The sequence below is a fragment of the Juglans microcarpa x Juglans regia genome, chromosome 5S, assembly GCF_004785595.1.
Source record: "Juglans microcarpa x Juglans regia isolate MS1-56 chromosome 5S, Jm3101_v1.0, whole genome shotgun sequence".
Taxonomy (NCBI): Eukaryota; Viridiplantae; Streptophyta; class Magnoliopsida; order Fagales; family Juglandaceae; genus Juglans; species Juglans microcarpa x Juglans regia.
Window position 1 is genome coordinate 4,943,648 of NC_054603.1, and position 22,175 is coordinate 4,965,822.

General features: G+C 39.4%; 3 protein-coding genes across 3 annotated transcripts; 2 read left to right on the forward strand and 1 right to left on the reverse strand.

Moving 5' to 3' along the window:
* Nucleotides 1–490: 490 nt before the first annotated feature.
* Nucleotides 491–9,715, forward strand: LOC121267983 (ATP synthase mitochondrial F1 complex assembly factor 1-like). The gene is made up of 5 exons (XM_041172074.1): nucleotides 491–519; nucleotides 1,333–1,627; nucleotides 8,087–8,166; nucleotides 8,313–8,371; nucleotides 9,214–9,715. Exons 1-5 carry the CDS (start codon nucleotides 491–493, stop codon nucleotides 9,516–9,518), a joined length of 768 nt encoding a protein of 255 aa, XP_041028008.1. The 3' UTR covers nucleotides 9,519–9,715.
* A 959-nt stretch (nucleotides 9,716–10,674) lies between these two features.
* LOC121267925 (apoptosis inhibitor 5-like protein API5) lies at nucleotides 10,675–17,500 on the forward strand. Its single transcript, XM_041172025.1, has 16 exons — nucleotides 10,675–10,981; nucleotides 11,104–11,265; nucleotides 11,564–11,663; nucleotides 11,748–11,813; nucleotides 12,205–12,302; nucleotides 12,372–12,446; nucleotides 12,588–12,737; nucleotides 13,438–13,503; nucleotides 13,587–13,652; nucleotides 13,769–13,879; nucleotides 14,177–14,266; nucleotides 14,353–14,459; nucleotides 15,989–16,103; nucleotides 16,188–16,253; nucleotides 16,339–16,442; nucleotides 16,800–17,500. The coding sequence occupies exons 1-16, from the start codon at nucleotides 10,889–10,891 to the stop codon at nucleotides 16,987–16,989; spliced, it is 1,659 nt and encodes a 552-aa protein (XP_041027959.1). The 5' UTR covers nucleotides 10,675–10,888; the 3' UTR covers nucleotides 16,990–17,500.
* Nucleotides 17,501–17,772: 272 nt separating this feature from the next.
* Nucleotides 17,773–21,700, reverse strand: LOC121268170 (glutamate receptor 2.9-like). The gene is made up of 5 exons (XM_041172307.1): nucleotides 21,412–21,700; nucleotides 19,744–21,053; nucleotides 19,306–19,612; nucleotides 18,814–19,211; nucleotides 17,773–18,534 (listed from the first exon to the last, which is right to left on the reverse strand). The coding sequence occupies exons 1-5, from the start codon at nucleotides 21,698–21,700 to the stop codon at nucleotides 17,947–17,949; spliced, it is 2,892 nt and encodes a 963-aa protein (XP_041028241.1). The 3' UTR covers nucleotides 17,773–17,946.
* Nucleotides 21,701–22,175: the final 475 nt, after the last annotated feature.

Sequence of the window (22,175 nt, forward strand, 5' to 3'; positions counted from 1 at the left end):
ACGTGTTGGCCAAGCTCCAGCACAACTCCCGATTTAGAGACGTGCTTTTATGGTTTTACCTTGGCTCAATAGATAGTTCTATTTCTTGATTTTACACATTTTATTTATTTTCTTGCTCTCTTTTTCAACATGTATCAGAACTCTCTCTTTTTTGAACATGCGGAGAAAAAACATGCACAGCAAAAAAGTACAGTTAAAAAGTCGGAGAAAAAAATATACAGTAAAAAAAGCACATAAAAACTTACAGTAAAAAAACGCATAAAAAACACAGTAAAAAAAAGGCACAGGAAAAAAAGAAACGTACAGGAAAAACCTACAGTAAAAAAAGCACAGAAAAAACGCACATGATAAACGTACGTAAAAGAAGGCAGAGTAAAAAAACGCATAAGAAAAAATGCACGGTAAAAAAATGCATGGAAAAAAACGTACAGGAAAAAGTGCAGAAAAAAACTCATAAAAAACGCACTTACAAAAACGTACAAAATAACGCATGACAAAACGTACAGAAAAAACGCAGAGGTAAAAAACGTACAGAAAAACGCATAAAAAAACGCGGAGAAAAAAAGCACATAAAAATCGTACATAAAAAAATGAAGATAAAAAACGCAAGAAAAAACGCATTGAAAAAACGTACAGTAAAAAACGCATAAAAAACGCACAGAAAAAACGCACAGTTAAAAAAAGTACATAAAAAACGCATGAAAAAACGCACAGGTAAAAAAACGCATAAAAAACGCACAGAAAATAAAACGTACAAAAAACGCATGAAAAAAACGCACAGGAAAACGCACAGTTAAAAAACGTACAGAAAAAACGCACAGAAAATAAAACGTACAAAAAAGCAAAAAAAAACGCACAGGAAAAACGCACAGGTAAAAAACGTAAAAAAAACGCATAGGAAAAAACGCGCAAAAAAAGTACAAAAAATGCATAAAAAAGGTACAAAAAAAACGCACAGTAAAAAAACGTAAAACAAAAATAAGCACAGAAAAATACCGCACTGAAAAAAAACGCATGAAAAAAATAGTTTAAAAAACAGTTCATACCTATCGAATTTGGCGGCTATTATGCCGCCCCATTTTGACCGCTGGGCGGTATGTCCAGCGTAAATTTTTTTTTTTCACATTTTTTAACATATTTAAATATATTTAAAAAATAAAAAAAATATATCAATACACTTAAAATCACTTCCTTAACCATTAAGTAAAAATAAATAAATAAATAAATAAATTTTGACTAGCGGTCAAATAGAAGTGTCAAATTGGGGAGGCAAAGTAGACTTTCTCATCGAATTTTACATTTGGAGTCTGAATATGCAACGTTTAACATCAGGTATTTTGAGAATCGTAACTTCTTCTTCTCAACAACACTACTCAGCCATGCTTCAACAGCCTGTGTTTTCCCGAAACATTTTTTCAGTGCCTTGTCTCTGCAAGAAAATCTCCAAAAACTGCAAAAGAGAGCGCTCCCGGGCGGTTTTGTGAAATGGGGCTCGCTTGGTTTTTGTAGGACATCAAGGTTTGCCACCAGGTTCACGCCATTTCAGCCGAAGCCGTTGGACTCGATTATGGATGTCGAGAGGGTGAAGGATCGCTCACCCGAGGACATCACTTCAATTTGGGATGATGTAATGTCTGAAAATTTCCATTGAATTTTCTTTCCCTAGGATTTGAGTTTTCAGAAGTTCTAAATTATTTTTTTAATGGGGTTTGGTCTAATAAAATAGTTTCTTTGATCAGTTTGGGTGCTTGACAAGTTACAAGAAATCGGTGCATTTGTTTGTGTGTACATTTAAGGGTCTGAAACAAATAGAATCAAGCTTATTGTCATGATGACTTCTAAATGTATCTAATACGATTATTATCATTGCTCTTATAGAGATGGATTTAAAAGATTCAGACACACTTTTAGTATGTTAAAATGGGAACTTTCAGTATGTGCTATATGGCGTATCCAATTTGCTCTTATTGGTGGAGGGGCAAGGCCAGATTTAGACAATTTACTCTCTGGCTAACTTACTACCTCAATATCAACGAGTTCTTGTTGCAAACTGGTCAAAAGTGTTGTGTTAAGACAATTCTATTGTAGAATTGGGGTCTTTTAAGAGAATATGATTTGATGATTTTTTTGTTGAAGTCCATGCCCTGAGCAGTCATTGTTGACTGCTCAGCACTCATCTCCCCAACGCTCAACGCCCCAACGTCCAGCAAATGAATGCAAAATTAAATGCATTCATACACAATCGTCGCCTATAAATTGAAGCTCCATGCGAGAGCTTCAATTAACACCCAAGAAGAGAAAAGAGAGAGAGCCTGGAGAGCTCTGAGAGAAAAGAAGAGAGTTGAGTTGAGTGGAGTGTGATCCTCCTCCTCTGTAATATTTTCTTGTGTACCACTATTTAATAGTGAAGCTCTTTTCTGTGGATGTAGGCAGTTGCCGAACCACGTTAAATTCTTGGTGTCACTGAGTGCGTAGATTGTACTCTTTTATTACCGTTTTTATCCCTTCCGCTGTGTTGATTTCCCCAACAAGTGGTATCAGAGCTATTGCTGGGAAGAGTTTTTTTTTCAAAAAACTCGTTTTTAGTGTGTAGCTCAGTTTTTAAATTTGAGCATACTACTGTGTTCGTCTCATCGAGACAAGAAAAACGGTGAAAACCAGAGGCCAGAAGGACGCCGCACGCTCCCCCACGCGCCGTCTGAAGATCGGAGAGTGAGTCCACTCTCGACACGCGCTACACTCGCCCAGGAGAGGCACGAGCGCGTGAGACCCACTCTCGGCACGCGCCGCACGCGCTCTAGAGAGGCCCTTGCGCGTTAAGTTCACGCGCCTGACGTTCCATTGACCCAGAGATAGCGCGTGAAATACACGCGCCTACGCGTTCCACGCGCTCCAGTGAGGTTCTGGCGCGTGAATAACACGCGCATACGCGCTGTTAGTCGCGCCACGTGCTGCACGCGCGACAGTGTTCCTGTTTTGGTTCTTTTGCTCATTCCTTGTGCTATCTGAGTCCGATTTTGACAAAACAAGACTCGTTTCCAACAAAATCAAGCGTTCCGGACACAACGGTGCTGTCCGTTTTACGATATTCCATTTCAAAGATCCTATACTTGCATTTTGTATTTAGAATCAGTCTAAATCCATGGAGGATTCAGCATCAGGCGCCATGATAAAGCTGACTGCCTCAAACTACAGTCTTTGGAGGCCTCGGATGGAGGATCTATTGAACTGTAAAGATCTGTCTGACCCTTTGGAAGATGAAGGGAAGAAGCCAGATGAAGTTACGGATCAAGTGTGGAGAAAGATGCACAAGAAGACTATCGGTCAGATCAGACAATGGATTGACCATAGTGTTTTTCACCACGTGGCCCAGGAGACAGATGCATATAGCCTCTGGAAAAAGTTGGAGGATATGTATCAAGCTAAGACTGCTCGAAACAAGGCCCTCTTGATGAGACGGCTTGTTAACTTGAAGTTGAAGAGCGACACCTCTGTTGCCGAGCACACTAGCGAGTTTCAAAACCTAGTTAACCAGCTTGGATCCGTCAACCTGAATCTTGGCGATGAAGAACAAGCCCTGCTACTTCTTAGTTCATTACCAGATAGTTGGGAGACGCTGGTGGTCTCCCTCAGTAACTCTACTCCAGATGGCAAACTTACCATGACGATGGTTAAGGATGCCCTATTTAATGAGGAGGCCAGACGAAAAGAGACAAGCATGAATCAAACTCATGTCCTTGTCACCGAGAGTAGAGAAAGGCCTCGAGGTGATGATAGAGGGAGAAGTGGAGGCAGAAACAGAGGGAAGTCTCAACCACGTGGAAGGTCCAGCAATAGCAGGAACCAGCAGACGGGTAACATGAAATGTTACCATTGTGGCAAAGAAGGCCACATAAGGAAAAACTGCCGCAAGTTTTTAAGGGAGCAAGGTCAAAGCAGTAAGCTGAAGAAAGAAGATGGTGAAACCCTTGTCACTCTTTCGGGAGATGTGGCAATACTCTCCACCAGTGACGAGACGTGTCTGCACGTTGCAAGCCATGATGTTGAATGGGTGGTAGACACAGCAGCATCATACCATGCCACTTCCCATAGTGAATTTTTCACTACGTACAAAGCAGGAGACTTTGGTACGGTAAGGATGGGAAACGCTAGTTCCTCAAAGATCGTGGGAGTTGGCGAAGTGCAGATAAAAACCAACGTTGGTTGTACCATGGTGTTGAAAGATGTTCGACACATTCCTGACCTTCGGCTCAACCTGATTTCGGGAACAGCCCTTGATCGACAGGGCTATGACAGCTACTTCAGCAATGGCACTTGGAAGCTGTCACAAGGTGCCATGGTTGTCGCCCGAGGACATATTTGCAGTACGTTATACAAGACCCATGTGAAGATTGATACTGATAGCCTCAATGCAGCTGAAGACGAGGCATCACCGAATCTGTGGCACAAGAGACTCGGACACATGGGTGAGAAAGGGTTGGATACGCTTGTGAAGAAGGCACTCATCAAGGTTGCCAAAGGAATAGCGTTAAACCCTTGTGAGTACTGTTTGTTTGGCAAACAACGCAGAGTCTCGTTCAATTCCTCTACGAAGAGAAGATCAGAGTTGTTGAGTCTGGTACACTCTGATGTATGTGGTCCCATGGAAGAAGAGTCATTGGGAGGTAACAGATATTTCGTGACATTCATTGATGATGCTTCACGAAAGGTCTGGGTATATGTTTTGAAGTCAAAGGATCAGGTCTTCGAGCACTTTAAGAATTTCCACACCCTAGTGGAAAGAGAGACGGGAAAGAAGTTGAAGTGCCTGCGAACGGACAATGGAGGAGAATATGTTTCCAAAAGGTTCGCTGCATACTGCGCTGATCGCGGTATTCGACATGAGAAGACGGTCCCATATACCCCTCAGCACAATGGTGTAGCCGAAAGAATGAATCGGACCATCATTGAAAGAACAAGATGCATGCTCAGTATGGCTAAGTTACCAAAGCCATTCTGGGGTGAAGCTGTTCGTGCTGCCTGTTACCTGATCAACAGATCACCTTCCGCACCACTGGAATTTGAAGTTCCTGAAAAGGTTTGGTCTGGAAAAGATGTCTCTTACTCTCACCTGAGAGTGTTTGGGTGCAAAGCCTTTGCACACGTATCCAAGGAGCTGAGACAAAAGCTCGATGTCAAGTCAACTCCATGTATCTTTGTTGGATATGGAGATGAAGAATTCGGATACAAATTATGGGATCCAGTGACAAAGAGAATTGTCAGAAGTAGGGACGTTGTGTTCCATGAAAACCAGCATATAGGAACTGAAGCTTCCTCGATGTCAGTAGAGCTTAGTTCCTATACACATCCTGCACCATTACAGTTCGCCACAGATAATGAGGATATGCAGGATCGAGATCCAGAAGCAGAAGAAGAAGCTCAGGGTGTTGAGCAGGGGGAGCAAGAACCCCCTCCACCAGCAGCTAGTGTACCACCGCAAGGGTTAGATGGTGATGAACCTCCTTTGGTTGATGAAACTCAACCAAGAAGATCGGCAAGAGGCCGCCTACTGATTCCGTCGATGAGATATCCGGAATCAGACTATATTCTGCTTACTGATGAGGGGGAGCCGGAGAGCTTCCAAGAAGTTCAAACTCATGCTGATAGAAGCCTATGGGTGCAGGCAATGCAAGAAGAGATGAGTTCTTTGCAGAAAAATCAGACCTATGAGTTGGTGAAACTTCCTGAAGGAAAGAAAGCCCTAAAGAGCAAATGGGTGTTCAAGCTGAAGAAAAATGGCCAAGGAAAGCTGATAAAGCACAAGGCCAGATTGGTTGTCAAAGGATTCCAACAGAAGAAGGGAATCGACTTTGACGAGATATTTTCCCCGGTGGTGAAAATGATGTCAATCCGAGTCATACTCGGATTGGTAGCCAGCTTGAATTTGGAACTCGAACAGATGGATGTGAAGACAGCCTTTCTCCATGGAGATTTGGAGGAGGAAATCTATATGGAGCAACCAGAAGGGTTTGAAGCTCCAGGGAAAGATCACTTAGTCTGCAAGCTAAAGAAGAGTCTCTATGGCCTCAAGCAAGCGCCGAGGCAATGGTACAAGAAGTTCGACTCATTCATGATGAGTCATGGTTACAAGAGACTTGTTGCAGATCAGTGTGTCTATGTTCGAAGGTTCCAGGATGCCAAGTTTGTCATACTCCTTCTTTATGTTGATGATATGTTAATCGTTGGTGAGGATAGGTCCAAGATTAACAAACTAAAGAAGGAACTATCCAAGTCCTTTGACATGAAGGACTTAGGCCCAGCACAGCAACTTTTGGGCATGAAGATTGTTCGTGATAGGAATGTCAAAAGGGCGTGGCTATCACAACAAAAATATGTTGAACGGGTCATCAGACGTTTCAACATGGGAGATGCTAAGCCAGTCAATACTCCATTTGCTAACCACTTCAAGTTGAGCAAGAACTCGTGTCCTTCTTCAAAGAAAGAGATTGAAGAAATGGAAGTAATCCCCTACTCTTCAGCAGTAGGAAGCCTGATGTATGCAATGGTTTGTACCAGACCAGATATTGCTCATGCTGTAGGCATGGTGAGCAGATTCCTTTCAAATCCAGGAAAGGATCATTGGGAAGCAGTCAAGTGGATTCTCAGGTACCTAAAAGGTACATCTAAGATGTGCTTGTGTTTTGGGGGAGCTAAACCAGTTTTGGAAGGCTATACAGATTCAGATATGGCAGGAGATCTGGATAGCAGGAAATCTACTTCGGGATTTCTCTTCACTTTTGCAGGAGGAGCTGTCTCTTGGCAGTCCAAATTACAAAAGTGTGTTGCTTTATCTACAACTGAGGCAGAGTACATTGCTGCAGCAGAAGCTGGAAAAGAAATGTTGTGGATGAAGCGTTTTCTCCAAGAACTAGGGGTTAGTCAAGAAGACTACACGGTACATTGTGATAGTCAAAGTGCTCTAGATTTGAGCAAGAATTCAATGTACCACTCCCGCACCAAGCATATTGATATCCGCTATCATTGGATACGCGAAGCGATGGAACAACAGCTATTGAAGCTTGTGAAGATCCATACGAAAGAGAATCCAGCGGACATGCTGACGAAGGTGGTTACAAGTGATAAGCTTGAGCTATGCAGAGACATAGCTGGGATGGATAGCATCTAAGTAAGTGGGCATGGAGGGGGAGAATTGTTGAAGTCCATGCCCTGAGCAGTCATTGTTGACTGCTCAGCACTCATCTCCCCAACGCTCAACGCCCCAACGTCCAGCAAATGAATGCAAAATTAAATGCATTCATACACAATCGTCGCCTATAAATTGAAGCTCCATGCGAGAGCTTCAATTAACACCCAAGAAGAGAAAAGAGAGAGAGCCTGGAGAGCTCTGAGAGAAAAGAAGAGAGTTGAGTTGAGTGGAGTGTGATCCTCCTCCTCTGTAATATTTTCTTGTGTACCACTATTTAATAGTGAAGCTCTTTTCTGTGGATGTAGGCAGTTGCCGAACCACGTTAAATTCTTGGTGTCACTGAGTGCGTAGATTGTACTCTTTTATTACCGTTTTTATCCCTTCCGCTGTGTTGATTTCCCCAACATTTTTCTGTAGGCATTACTCCCTACTCTTTGCTGCCATTACCTTCTTTTTTTGTGTCACCGTAATACAACGTTTAGACAAATCCACAGATGTTTCTCTTTTACTTCTCGGGAGAGGAAATGTCTCTGCGTACATGACTCTGAAATTCTTATTACTCCTAAGTTTACAAGCGTTTCTAAATTCTTTGGCCAAACTTAGAACGTGCCTTGTAGAATAAGGCTATTGTTGTCGAACACCTATATTACTCAATGAAGTTGCATCCAAGGAATTCCTTTTCTTTGTAAAAATCTACAAATGGTCATTTTGAGTATCTTTTGCATGGACTATGCCTTCATATTAAACCTTATTGTTGTATTTTCGGAAAGATAATATTTCTTTTGGCAACTTGCATATTATGAATGAATTGAATATCCTTATTTTGCTGCAAAATTGCAACAACATCGAACTTTTTTCGTGTCCATAATTAGTTATTGTTGGAGATGTTGTGGTTTTCAGTATCACTTGGGAAGAAGCCATATTGGGGCATCTATGAGAGCAAATCTTTATTATTTGTTGGAGCAAAGAGCTGCAGATTGGTAATCCCTTTAGATTATGTTTTTGTCCCCTTTGACACATTTTTATTAAATTCTAAGTTATTGAAGAAAAAAGAAGAAAAGATGTTTACATCTTTTGTATGTCCTCTTTCTATATTTTGCCAATCATACTTTTATATATCATTCAGCCCGTATCTTGTCATTCCTTTGTGGAGAGGAAGTGGTTATACGACAATGTTCGCACAAGGTGTGGTTTCTAATCACAGGCTTTATATCCTATTGTCTTCATAATTATTAGACGTTGCCTTCTTTATTAACATTGATTTTTGATGTTCTCGACTCTGTTTGAGGAGTGATATGCTCTGTGAAATGAATTGAGATTATTAATCACATCACCAGATTCACCTACACCAAGAGATTCCATTTAGTAGTCTTATAATATCTACGGATAGTAGTGAAATAATTGTGTTTGGATGCTAAGCATATCTCAGAATATCTGTGAATAAATATCTATGAATAATAGTGAAATAGTTTGTGAATAGTAGTGAATAGTTTATGAATAATAGTGAAGAAATATGACAATATTTGAGAACAGTTGTGCTCCCAAATAGGCCCATACATAGAGTTTTTCTTCTGCTTTGGGTTCCTCTACTTGGGGAACCTATTAGATAGAATAGACATTTTCTTTTCGTTATATTTATCATGTGGTCCTTAGCAGACTCAATAACAAGATAACATAGTTTATCTTGGTTATTTAAATGAGAATTATAATCTGTCCACCACCCTTCTCACGGAGCTATATGTGGAAGCTACCGCTCATACAGCTCCTGCTGCAAGCAGTTAGCCTTCCCCTTTGTCTGTTGCCATCACTGCACAGACGCCTGATGCAACTCATGAAAACAGTTAACAATAAACGAAGGGGAGGTGACATAGTATGAAAATCATCTCGCCCTGCACTGGCATATTTCTTGGCTTAGATTATAGAAGGGGACCGTATTACTTAACAATCTCAATATCCAAACCTCATATGTGAAGCATAATACCTTTAGCATTCTTAAAACATCTTTGAAAGTACTAGCTGTCTTGCAGTGCAGATGCCACACATCATTTTCACTGGTCTTGAAGATTACAAGGCAAGAGGAACTCAAGCAGCCCCATGCGTCACCGTGTCCTATTACAAAGAATTTGCTGAAAGGAAGGGCTTGGTGCTTATCCGTGGTGATGTAGTGTTCACCAGCAAGCTTAGTGACACAGAGGCAAAATGGCTTTTGGAGACTGCCGAATCTTTTTATCTGAATGATGCGAGGTACAAGCTGGTTGAACAGTTCAACAAAAAAACACATGATTTTGAGTTCAAGGATGTCTTGCAAGCATTAGACATGCCCATTCTGTGATCTGCCAAAAGACAGGAACTTCTGTTAATATTGAGCGGGAGAGAAGGATATAGATAGGAACTTTCCTTGTAGCATTACGTTTTGATATATTAAGAAACAACTAGGTGGGAGATTTGGAAGTTAATTTCATGTAAAAGCACATTGAAGGTTCTGGTTTTTGCTACGGTTCCGTTTTCTTCAAAAATAAGGTTCTGGTATTCTCTTTTTCCCCCGATTAAATTACGAACTTTTGCTCGCTTCTTTAAGCACTCTAAGGTACGATTGATATGATCTTGTTTTCCCTTTTTATTATTACATTTCTGGAGTAGGACATTGGACATCATAGTTTTTGGAACTTAAAAAGTATTTCCAGGTTATAAAACCTTTATACCTGTTATAAAAAGGGCTCACGAAATTCTTCCGTTACGCAGTTCAGATGAGATGAGATGTTTTGTTAAAAGTCAAATAAAATATTATTAGAATATAATTTTTTAATGTAATTTTTATTTTGAGATTTGAAAAAGTTGAATTGTTTATTATATTTTGTGTGAGAGTTTGAGAAAATTGTAATGATGAGATGGGGTGAGATGAGATGAGATGAAATATTTTATGTATCCAAACTGAGCCTCGAAAAGAGCAATTTTCTATATATTCTGTCTCTTTCTTGTAGATCGGCTAATGGTTACCATACTTCCTGTGCTCCTAAGTGATCTTGCTACATCATAATCTTACAAGGTCTTGGATCTAAACTGGCTTTAATATTTGAATCTCATGCCTCTGGAGTTAAAGATTCAACACATCACATTTCGCCTGAATGAAAAGTATTACCGTTATAAAGAGATTTTACAAAAATAAATCTATAAACTGATGTGGTTTTATATGATATATTAAATCTACTTTATTGTAAAATATAGTGTATCATATCATGTCAAGTCAATTTGTAATTTTATTTTTGTGATATCTCACTGTGTCTAAAGTATTTTTCAAAGGAAAAAACAAAAATGGAATGTTATCCCAGTTTTACAAAAGGAATTTACAAAATTTGTAAACCTATTTATTAATGTACATTATCATTAACGAGGAATTCTGCTATACCAATTATAAGAGAAAAAAAAATTTTTTTCTTTCAATAATGAATCAATCTTTAATGGCAAACCTGAAAAACGACATCGGTTGAGAGAGCAGATAATAGTAGGACCCCTCGCCTCGGCTCCACGAATGCGCAAATCCAAACCCTTTTGTGGAGCTCTCTGTCTTGAAGACTTGATCTTTCCCTTCCTTCTTAGTAGAGAGTAGTACTCCTCGCTGAGAGATTCAGAGCCCCACATAAACCGTTTAGCGAGTCAAAACCTCAAAACCTCGATCTTGATTTGGCTCTCGGCTCCCCCATAATGACGGACTCCTCGGCCGCCGATGACTCCAAGCATATCGAGGAGCTCTACCAGTACGTCGAGCGTCTCAATGAGTCCACGGACAAGTCCCAGGTCCTCTTCCCCTTATGGGATCATTTTTCTTTTTTGCTGCGTTTCGTGCTAGTGTTTTCTACAACCCTAGCCCGCCTCGCGTTCCTCTATGAGATCGTTCTCCTCTTTTCGGTTGTTTGCAGAATGTGAAGGAGTATCAGGGTATCATCGACACTGCCAAGTCCAGCATCAAGGCCAAGCAATTGGCCGCCCAGTTCATCCCCAGGTTCTTCAAGTTCTTCCCCACTCTCTCCGGCCCCGCAATCGACACCCATCTCGATTTGATCGAAGAAGAAGAGCTCGGGGTCAGTAATTCTGTCTCATAACGTATTAGTTCGTGTTGTAGCTAATAAATTGTGGGGAAGGAACAAACAAAAGGAAAAGGGAAAGAAATTGATTTCACGTCAGTTATCGGATATCTACGTCTTTCTCTATTGGTTGAGTGTCCCTCAATATGCATTGCGTTTGGAGTTCTGTTACTTATGCTAAAAAAATTCTCAGTTTTGCATAGACTTGCTTGTGCAGCTAAATTTTTTATATTCTTTATGCTTTGGTTGTAAATGATGCTCTATATTTCATTTGAAACGCTAATTTATCGTGCAGGTCCGGGTGCAAGCAATTAGGGGACTTCCGCTTTTCTGCAAGGATACACCAGAACATATTGCAAAGATCGTAGACATTCTTGTGCAACTCCTTGCATCCGGTAAACTATGGATTTGCATTGTCTGTTCTCTTTAGAGCTCTTATAATATCCTGCTCTTATATTGGATTTCTTTCATGCTTTTAGAGGAATTTGTGGAGCGTGATGCCGTGCATAAAGCCCTCATGTCGCTGTTAACGCAGGATGTGAAAGGTACTGTGCTTTATCTTCTGGTTGGGTGATGTTACCTAAGTTCATGTTGTGTTATGCAGGAGGTAGGACATAAGCTTTCGTCCTTTGGATTCTGCAAGAGTTCGATGCGTTTTTGTATCTATCCACGCATTCTAACTATTATAATAGGTGTTGCAGAGGATGAGTAGGCTTTTTTTCTTATTCGAGTCTGTCCAAGAAAGTGTTATTTCCCACAATTTTGTTTGAAGATAATATCTTTTGTATGTAAGTAGGAATGACCTTTTAATCTGTGGCCTGTTTTGGTTATGTATCATTCAACCATATTGGTCATGTCAGATGTCCCATGTCATCTTTATAGTATGCTTTTTTTTGAGTGTTAATTTCTCCATGGATTTGTATCTTCTTGGTGTAGCTTCTTTGACGGCCTTATTTAAGCACATTGGGAGTGTCGATGAACCTAGTACAGATGAAATTATTCGTGAGAAAGTTCTAAGCTTTATAAGAGACAAGGTAAGAAGACTTGCTTGTAGTATACTGGTTTACCCTGCATTTCTTTTTGATAGGTAATTGGGTCTGCAGGTTTTTCCAATTAAAGCTGAATTGTTGACGCCTCGGGAAGAAATGGAAAGACATATAACTGATTTGATAAAAAAGGTGTTTTCTTGGTTTTAATACTTTGATCAATGCATTTTATCCTTTCCCCTTTTGAAGGCATTTTAAATTAGTAAATCTTAGTTTTTGGTTTGTTATTCTACTGGAAAATTTCTGACTGGTATAATTTGAGTTCCATTGCAGAGTTTAGAAGATGTAACTGGAGCAGAATTCAGGATGTTCATGGACTTCTTGAAGAGTTTAAGCATTTTTGGAGAACAAGCTCCCCTGGAACGCATGAAAGAACTTATTGGAATTGTTGAAGGACAGGCTGATTTAGATGCACAGTTCAATGTGAGTACTTGCTTCTGTGTTGACCATGGGGCATTGTAAGAGAAGTAACTTTTGAACAGCCATTATAATGCATCAAATTTATAAGGTGTTTAGGTGCATATTATAATCGCGCAGATTCTTTTGAAAGAGCTTGCCTTTCTTTTTATTGCCCATTTATACGATTCCTTTGTCCATGGATTTTTATTTAGGCTTTATGGGATGCGGATATATGTTATTTGCTACCCCATTAAATTCTCTTAAGTTTTCCTTACTTTAGATGGTGCATATACTGATATCTCTGTCGAATCTGTCCTCCTGGTCCTGAGGTAGATCTTAGAAGTGGTAATCAGGATACTCAGAGATACGTTAATGCTTTAAGAATGGGTTAAAGAATGCATTGTTTGGGGAGTTTTGGAGTATGAAGACATGCATTGTTCACAAGGGTTGTATAATTAATGTTTGAGATTTGTGGAGGTTGAAATTTTTACTCTTGAAAATGGAACTTGGTAATCTATATTGCGAATTGCAATTAGGGCTATACTCTTGTAATGAATTTGTGGTAATCATTCTGGAAGTACTGTCACTTGTGGTTGTATTTGTGACCAATTTTTCTTTCTTCCTCCTTTTTGTCTTATTGAGTAGCCGCGATGAATAATATCTTTTGCTTTATGATTCTATTAATCTGCTGTTACAATTTTGCTTGAATGACTTCAAAAACCAGGTTTCAGATGCAGACCATATTGACAGGTTGATATCATGCCTGTACATGGGACTTCCATTTGTTGTGGTATGGACCGGGTGATATTACTTTTCAATTTAAAGGGTCATTGTATGTATTTCTGACGCATGATGCCTTGAATTTGCACACAGAGGGGTGCTTCAAGCAGCAAGTTTCTTAACTATTTGAACAAACATATTATACCTGTATTTGATAAGGTAAGCTTCACTTTCCTTGTCTTCAATAGCAAGCAGATGACTCGAGCCTTTTGATTATGTGACAGTGAAAATTCATTTCACAAGAAATTAATTCTACTGATATTTATTTGTTCCAGCTTCCCGAGGAGCGAAAGCTAGATATGCTCAAAGCTCTTGCAGAAATATCTCCTTACACAACACCGCAGGATTCCCGGCAGATTCTTGCCAATGTTGTTGAGCTATTAAAGGTATGCATGTTTAAAATGACAGACAAATACGTCCCTTGTACTTGGCCTATGCCTATTCCTCATCAATAAAATCTTTATTTACTGATCAAACAAAAAAAAGACAGACAAATACATGTTGATTTTGTATTGGTATATGTACATTCATATCAGAATTTTGGTTGTTTTCACATCTTTTGATCATTGTTATTAGATGTATTGAATGTTGAAGCTTTGCTTGAAGTACAAGAACTGATTTTTTGGCCGTATAAAGGTTACGTTTCTCAATCTCATAACACGTTTGTTTGTGTTCCTTTTTAGAATTACATGCCCAGGAGGAAGACTGGAGAAGAGATGAACTTTACTTATGTTGAGTGCTTGTTGTACACATTTCACCATCTAGCTCACAAGGTTGTTGGTTTGCAATGGTTTATCTTTGTCTGAACTCCTGTGTCACTATTGCATAATACTTATTCTATTTTTTTTTTGTTCTTTAGGTTCCCAATGCAACTAACAGTCTATGTGGTTACAAGATAGTGACTGGCCAACCGTCGGATAGGCTCGGGGAGGACTTTTCAGAGTTTTATAAGGAGTTCACTGAAAGGTAATTGACTACTTTTTGTTGTTATTTTTTTCGTTTATATATGTTATGATGAAATTGGTTCTTCGTATTAATATTTTTTGGGCAAGTACTTATTTTCATCCTTGTAAAGTACATAATTTCTAATTTGGTCCTTAAAATTTAAAAAGTTGCAACTATGTTAAATAATCGAAAAGTTGTAATCAGTAGTTCTTTTATCAATGACTAGTAGCTATTGATAATGTGCTATGTTAACTTCTTATGCAGCAGTTGATAGGGCTAAAAAAAGTCCACTTAAACATTTGCATGCTTTCCTCATCTATGGATAAGCCATATAAACAGCAAAAAGACCCTTCTCAGCATAAAGACCTATTTGTGACATTTTAAATGAAGTCTTGATTACCACCACAGGTGATGGCTCAATGGTCCTTGGGTTACTTCCATGTGTTTTGGCATCTACTAGATCCTCGGTTTGAATCCGAATATGGATTCACTTTATTTATTGAGGGGTCTGCATCTTTCCGCAATCTAGGTGTCTCCTGTCCGGATTTCAGTGGATAGGGTCTTACTATGGTTATGCCCAACTAGGGAGGCCACCTTTGGTTGCCCCCTCCTACCGTTTCTGCCTAGGAAAATAAATAAATGTAGTCTTGATTGCAACCTTTTGAACTTGGACCAAATTTTCCTTGCATGCGTTCTGCATGGTTGGGCCAAGCCTTCCACTTGCATTGCTTCTTTGTACCTTGAATTGTGGAAGTTAGCTTGTATCTTTTGCTTTAGCAATTGTTTATTTTTGTTTATTAAGGTTAAACAAAAAGTGATTTGGTATCATCCTGCCTTAAGAGAGCATTGAGTGTTGTCTCCCTATTCGTGCTTTTCTTGTTGGTTAAATGTTCTTTTGCCACCCTCTTGCCTGCTCTTAGGCCGGGCTTGTACACCCTCTCTGTCACACTGTGGGAGCTGGCCATGCTTGAGTCTTTACTTTAACAACAAGGGGGATGCCGTGGACACAAAAATATTTCTGTGATTTGAACTAACTCAATTCAAAATATTTCATAATCTTTTTTTGATAAGTAATAAAAATTCATCAAGAAGCTCAAAATTCATACTCCCAGTGCACAGGTTGTATACCAGAGAAAGACCTATCTACAAAGAGGAAAAGATACAAGAAAATCATGTAAATTCACCTTAATTAAAGTCAATAGAAGTAGTCCAAAGGAGTAGAGCATTGAAAAAGTAAGTCCTGAGCTCGTCCATGGTCTGTTCACAGTCCTAAAATGTTTTATCAGTTCTTTCCTTCCAAATACACCATATGAGGCAAGTAGGATCCGTTTTCTACACTAGCAATTAATGGACTTTCACTTCTCCAAGAGTCAAATAGATCCATTATTTTGCCTGGCATTAACCAAGACAAACAAACCCAACAGAAAAAGGTCACCCAACAAAGCAGTAGCTCTCTTCTCTCTCTCTCTCTCTCTCTCCATTTTTAAATTTTTTAACTTTTGAGTTTTGTGGAAGGGTTTCTAGTTGATACTTTGTAATTGATATTGCAGGTTGAGTAATGTCGAGGAGTTAACCAGGGCTACCATGAAGAAATTAACTCAGGGAATGGCTGGGCACAACAAAGCTATGGCTGCTGCCAAATCTGATGAAGCAAAAGAAAGCATTGTGAGTAGTTCCCAAGAGCTCTTGGTCTCTGTTGTGCCTTTTTTCTTATCATTTATCTTATGACTTTTTTCCCATAATGGGCAGAAAACTCAAAAGCAGAATACTACCACTGGGTTGCGAACGTGTAATAACATCTTGGCAATGACAAAGGTGAAAATAAACAAAGCTTTTTGCATCTAATGTATTGTCCTCTATTTATGTACGTAAAAACTGACCTTTAATTTGTTATTTCCAGCCATTGCATTCAAAAACGCCTTCATTTATCGGAGATAAAAGTATCAACTTATCTTGGAAAGAAGCAACCAAACCTCCTGTTCCCGCTGCCACAGCTACAACTGGGTAGGAGAGATATTCCTGGCTCTGTTCTTCTTCCCTTCTTCTCTCTCTCGCGCGCGCATGCGCTCGCACACACACTATATATAATTGTACTTTAATGATTATTTTAATCTTCATCTGTTTTTACTGAAAGATCTATACAATTTCATCCAACCAACATAAGCATGCAGGATAGTAGTACAAGGGTTACTTGAATGTAGGATAGTACATAGTTTCCTATGGCTGTGCCAGTGGTAAATGGTGGCTTAAAGTATAAGGGTTCCTTTCACTTCCCCAGATTCTTGCACAACTTCCCTGCAATATTCCATGCCACTATTGATGGTGGACACATTTTTATCTTTTCATGAACTTTGTTTGCAGAGGAAAACGACCCACTAATGGAGCCAGCAATGTGACATCTAAAAAGGGCCGTGGAGCTGGTGGTTTGCAAAATCATCTGGTTAATAGGGCATTGGAAGGTTTATCTCATGGTGGAAGAAGCGGGGGGACTAGGGGCAGAGGCAGGGGATGGGGGTGGGCTGGACGTGGAAGAGGAAGAGGCAACCAGTAGGCTTGGTATCTGCCAGGCATGAATGGACAAATTCAATGCCTACCGGAAGTATATGACTAGAAGCAATTTTTTATTCAAGTTCTTTTCTGTTGGAGCTAGATTTGATTCATGGTGGAAGCTGATGAGTTTCTAGATTCGATTATGGTCTAACAGTAGGAATCATATTCCTATGGAGCTTGTCCAGTAGTTTTCGTGCCTTGAGTTGTTGATCATTTCTAATTTAACTGATGAAAGCAGCAGCCAGTATTGATTCAGGAATCTCTCATCTGTGCATGCCCGTGACTTTGTGTATGCGCGAGTTTGTATTTTAATGGTAGTTAACTTGCACTCAAGAGGAATGATTTTATAATTCAGACAAGTTGTAGAATGTAATTATGTTTGGTTGAATGATTATGCACTCGAAATAAGGTTTTTATTTGTTTTTGTTCAAAAATGTTTTTTTTTTTTTTTTTTCAAATTATGTATTGTGTTGTTGGAAGCATAGTAGTGATTATGTCTACGACTCTCTCTTTTATTATTTTTTTCAGAGAGAAGAATCTACGACTTTATATTCTATTTACTTATTACAAAAGGATGCTAAAGGACTTGTACTACCTGAAGTGTACTTGTAGAAAACTTCTTGCCAAGAGTTTGGACACTCTCAAAATTAGTTGGGACGCAATTCAAGTAGTTGAACTGTGAATGCAAGAAATTATTTTCATAATTAAATGATTTTAGATATGGATAATGATAATTTTCAGTTCAAATCAAATTAAGGAAAGCTCTTTTATCAGAATCATTTTCAGATGTTAGCCAAAGTCACCAGTATACAAAATAATATCCTAGCACAAAATATTTACAGACTGTCTGAAATCGATACTGACATTTTGTCATCATTGTTCAATTTATACGTCAAATCAACGTATTTGGCCTGAGACCATAAAGGTTTAGGGACGAAGAATAGTTCAAACTCAGTGCTTAAACGATCAGGAGTTCGTGGCCTTCAGGCGAGGTTTGATGGTGCACTAGAGTATCAGGAGTGCACATGAATTCCTGCCTCGAAGAGCATTCATTCACGTCCGATGCGCCTTCTTCTGCACTCGATGTGCCTGCTAGAGTAGGAGCTCTTCCCAGATTCTTGGTATGAAATATTTTTATCAGTTCTACAGCCTTCTTCCAGGCGCTCTCATCTGTGTCTGTCGGAGTCGCATCTCTTCCTCTAATAAGGATATGAAAGTACCTTACGAGTCTACGCACCTTCTTCCAAACGCCCTCATCACCTGGAGTAATGTTTCCTTCGTATGCATCCTGACGTCGCCGATGACTTACAGACAAACGAATTAGGGATAGCAGAAGACAAATGGTAGATGTGGTAAACGATATTAGATAAAGAACCAAAAAGCTCTGGAGTCTCAAGCTATTAGGTTTGCTGGAAGTTAAGTCGGTTGAACACTCGTGTGATGGAGTCAGCCATTTATCTTCTAGTGACTTCAACTCTCCACTCTCCGACAGCTTTAGAATGGCTTCAGAAAAATCCTTGGCAATCGGCGACCCTTTCTGGAAGGCCTGAGTTGGGGAGCAAGAGAAGAAGAAGAAGAAGAAGAATTATTATCAGGTTTTCTCATAGAGGATGAAACAGATGTCCACTTTCTAAGACAATTAACATGGAAAAGCTAACAGTATTGGGTGTAATACTTAAAACCTTAACTGGCTTCTGGGCAAGTATACTTAAAAATCACAGATGCATAAACTTGAAACAGGAAGAAGCATTTTAATTAGGGTGGTCGACTCAAAAAGTCTTGTAAAATTGACAAAGGCTTTAGTGTAATGTTTGAGTTTACTCACAAAGGCCAATCCACCGTATCTGTTGATAGGCATGGTGCCAGTGTATCCCTTGCAGTACTTACTGAGGAAAACTTTCTCATACGGGAGTTCGAGGAAAGCCGCAGCTATATTGTTTCCTTGGAATTCCTCAAGGTACATGTATTCATTGCTGACGTTCACAATATTCTCTGAACTGAAGGTAAGCTCATTCTCCACGTATTTCCTTACAAACGAATTGCCACTGCAACCAATTTTCATGTTGTTTCTCTTCAACCACTCAATGTCTGTAACAGTTGGTTGTAGCTGTTGCACGGTGAGCGTTGAAGACAGGCTAGCAGTGTAGCTCGAGGTTAGAATCAAGACGACAAAGAGCCAAACTACAATAATCATGCGTGTGAAGTTGTTGTGGATTTTTTCCCCTGCAACATGAAACCATGTAGTTTGAGTCTTCAGCGCTTAAGTAAAGCAATAATAGAATAGCGTTGGATTTCATGTACTGAAATTGATACTCACTATGAGCAAAGAACAGAGTGGAGACTGTAAACCAAAGAGAAGTGCTAATCTGACTCGTCCATGGGCCACTAAATTCTGGGTTGGATTGGCGCTCCAGGAACCAAACAACGAGCATTGTGTAGATCAACATGGCACCAGTGACAACCCACAGTTCCCAGGTGAAAGGCACTGTAAACATCAACGCTGACCATTCAGGTTTTTGTGGAACCAACATTACCAAACTCGACTCAGCATATGGAAGAGTAAAATCCACGTACTGCAGTCGCTCGGCTAGTATGGTGAAGTCGCCAACTACAGCATCGTAAGTCTTTATTGTATTTAGATACCCACACACATAACAATGACAAAATAATACTCAGAACAAATCATTGCACCCAAGTAGAAGAAAATAACAAAAAAGGGAGGTTATGTTATAATATTACTACCAAGAGTTGTTACCTTATTATGGACACTATAAATTAGATCATTGTAGCTCCCATTGTGTGCTTCAAATTCAAAAGGAAGATGATACCCTAAAATGTCTCGCACCCTAAGGAAAACTTGGATGCAGAAACCATCATATTTGTTGGGATTTGGTTTCTCCCCATACGCAACCTCCACAAATTTATCAAACGTTGCTCTGCCAGGGACTGCAATTTTCAGTGGCTTTGCATCAGTAGGCATTGCCCAACCTGTTGGAGTTCGTTTCAAGTTTCCTGGCCAAAATACCGGACCGGACAAAGTGTTGGCCGGATTAGAAACATTACCTCGTCCATTTTTCTCTTCACCTTTTTCTATAGAAGGGCTCAATGAGAAGCCAAACTCTGGTGTCCAGAAGTCTATTTCTTTGTATCTCTTCCCAATCACATTTACAATCCTCAGTGTAGAACTGTCTAAGAGCTGGCCTCCTTCAAAATGTATTTTTCCACTTAAACCAGAGAAATTGCTTAATAACATATTGTCTAACAATATGTTTGGACTACTGGTACCGTTAGTGGTCATTCTCTCTATCGCTTGTGTAACAACTCTAAGGCTATCATATGCTCGCAGAGCATAAATTCCAGGGTGGGAGTTATCTTCCTCTTGATATTCAGCTCTGAATATTTTCCGAAAATGGGCATAAAAATCTCCATACTCAGAATTGCCAATCTCAGAATAGTAAGTCTTGATTCCTATTGCGCCTTCCATAGATGAAATAACGGAGTTGTTGACAGAGTCCAGCAGACTTGTAATGCTGTCTGAGATTATCCAAGCTGAGTCTCTCCCGACGAGTCCCATCTGCTTAGCTTCTCTGAACAAATAAGTTGCCATCTCTAATGAAGAATCAAGGACTATAAAAACCCGAGATTGCGTTTTATGTAGCTTAATAAGCTCTTCTTGGACAACCCTTCCTGGATCATTCACAGAAGAAAATGGTGGGAGAACCAAACGGTACTCAATCTCCGAGCCAACATTTTGTAGAGCCTCAGATAATAGTGCTAACATGCCGGCGTTACTGCCATATCCTTCATCTTCGTAAATCGCTATGACCCTTTGCCAATTGTACGCATGAACAATATCTGCGATGCATTGAATCTGTTCAGAACCATTTTTGGCCATTTGTATCAAGAAAGGCCAAAGAAGTGGCATTTGAGGCGGGTTAATGGCTGGTGCTGCGAACGAAATGACTGGAACACGAGCTTGCCTTCCAACATCGGCTACTAGAGCTGCTTCCGGCCATGTATGCATGCCTATAATCACTTTTACCTTTTGGTCTCTAATCATCTCTTCTGCAGCAACCAAAATGTTGATATTTTTAAATATAATTTTTTTGGTGCATTTTCATATGAAAAAAATTAATATATTTTGATAATGAAAGCTAAGGTATATGTTCTTAATTATCAATGTATTTCACTGATGTATGTGGTACTACTCTGTACAATTAAACAAAATATTATACACTACTCTCTTAGTCTAAACTCGTCCGATTGTGTTGATGTGACAAAATATATCAATATATTTCACATGAACACAACGAAACGAGAGTAAGATAAAAGTACAGCATATAATATAACTTGTATGTTAATCGAGCTTACTCAAACACCTCGTCTGAAAAAAACACTGAAGTAGTAGATATATATAACATACCAGCAGAAGTGACTGATCTAAGAGCATGCCGGAAATGAAGAGACACTTGGTGAGACTTTGAATTGGTGTTGTAGTTTTGAACTGCAATTTCCATGGCTGTTTTCTCTTCTTTTCCAATACGGGTATTAACGTCAATGATTATACCCATACTCATCATTGTTTTGTTGTTGGCTTCAGCTCCATTAATGGAGGCACAGAGAAGACAACATATCACGAGTACTACCGAGAACAAGAAGAAGAAAGGCCAGGGTCTGCGAAACGCGTTAACTGTTACGAGTGGGAAAGGCATTTGCGATTCTTATGTTGGGCGTCGACAGTCGCAACTGTTTTCGTTTTAATTATTGGTACTTGAGACATTAATCTCTTTGTATATAGCAGATGATCATTAGAAAGAGCATCTGATCATACGGATGCATTTTCGACCGAGAATGCTGCTTCAGAAAACACGCTGTTTCGAGGAATTTTCAGAGCGTGCGGAATCATGCAATAATATCTCAGATTCTCGAAGACTTTTTTTATAGTCTGACTTACTATGTTAATAATAATAATAATAAAAACTCATTACAATATTTATATCCTTTGGGTGTTTTCATACTGATCATCAGGCTGAGGATTATCATGTCGTGATCTCCAGTACTGCCTTATCTTTGAACGCTAAAGTTTGGCGAAAATCATGCAGAAGTCAAAATGTAGCTAGCTAGGCTTAATTCGTTGCCTCCAAGCTGTGAAGAAACATATATATATATATATATATATATATATAT

Coding starts and splice junctions, on each gene's coding strand:
- LOC121267983 (XM_041172074.1), top strand. CDS start 491: ATGACAAAACGTACAGAAAAAACGCAGAG. Junction 8,167..8,312: donor GAGCAAAGAGCTGCAGATTG/GTAATCCCTTTA, acceptor TATATCATTCAG/CCCGTATCTTGTCATTCCTT. Junction 8,372..9,213: donor TACGACAATGTTCGCACAAG/GTGTGGTTTCTA, acceptor GCTGTCTTGCAG/TGCAGATGCCACACATCATT.
- LOC121267925 (XM_041172025.1), top strand. CDS start 10,889: ATGACGGACTCCTCGGCCGCCGATGACTCCAAGCATATCGAGGAGCTC. Junction 12,303..12,371: donor TAAGCTTTATAAGAGACAAG/GTAAGAAGACTT, acceptor TTGGGTCTGCAG/GTTTTTCCAATTAAAGCTGA. Junction 12,738..13,437: donor ATTTAGATGCACAGTTCAAT/GTGAGTACTTGC, acceptor TTCAAAAACCAG/GTTTCAGATGCAGACCATAT.
- LOC121268170 (XM_041172307.1), bottom strand. CDS start 21,700: ATGCCTTTCCCACTCGTAACAGTTAACGCGTTTCGCAGACCCTGGCCT. Junction 21,054..21,411: donor TAGATCAGTCACTTCTGCTG/GTATGTTATATA, acceptor TGGTTGCTGCAG/AAGAGATGATTAGAGACCAA. Junction 19,212..19,305: donor CACTCTGTTCTTTGCTCATA/GTGAGTATCAAT, acceptor TTCATGTTGCAG/GGGAAAAAATCCACAACAAC.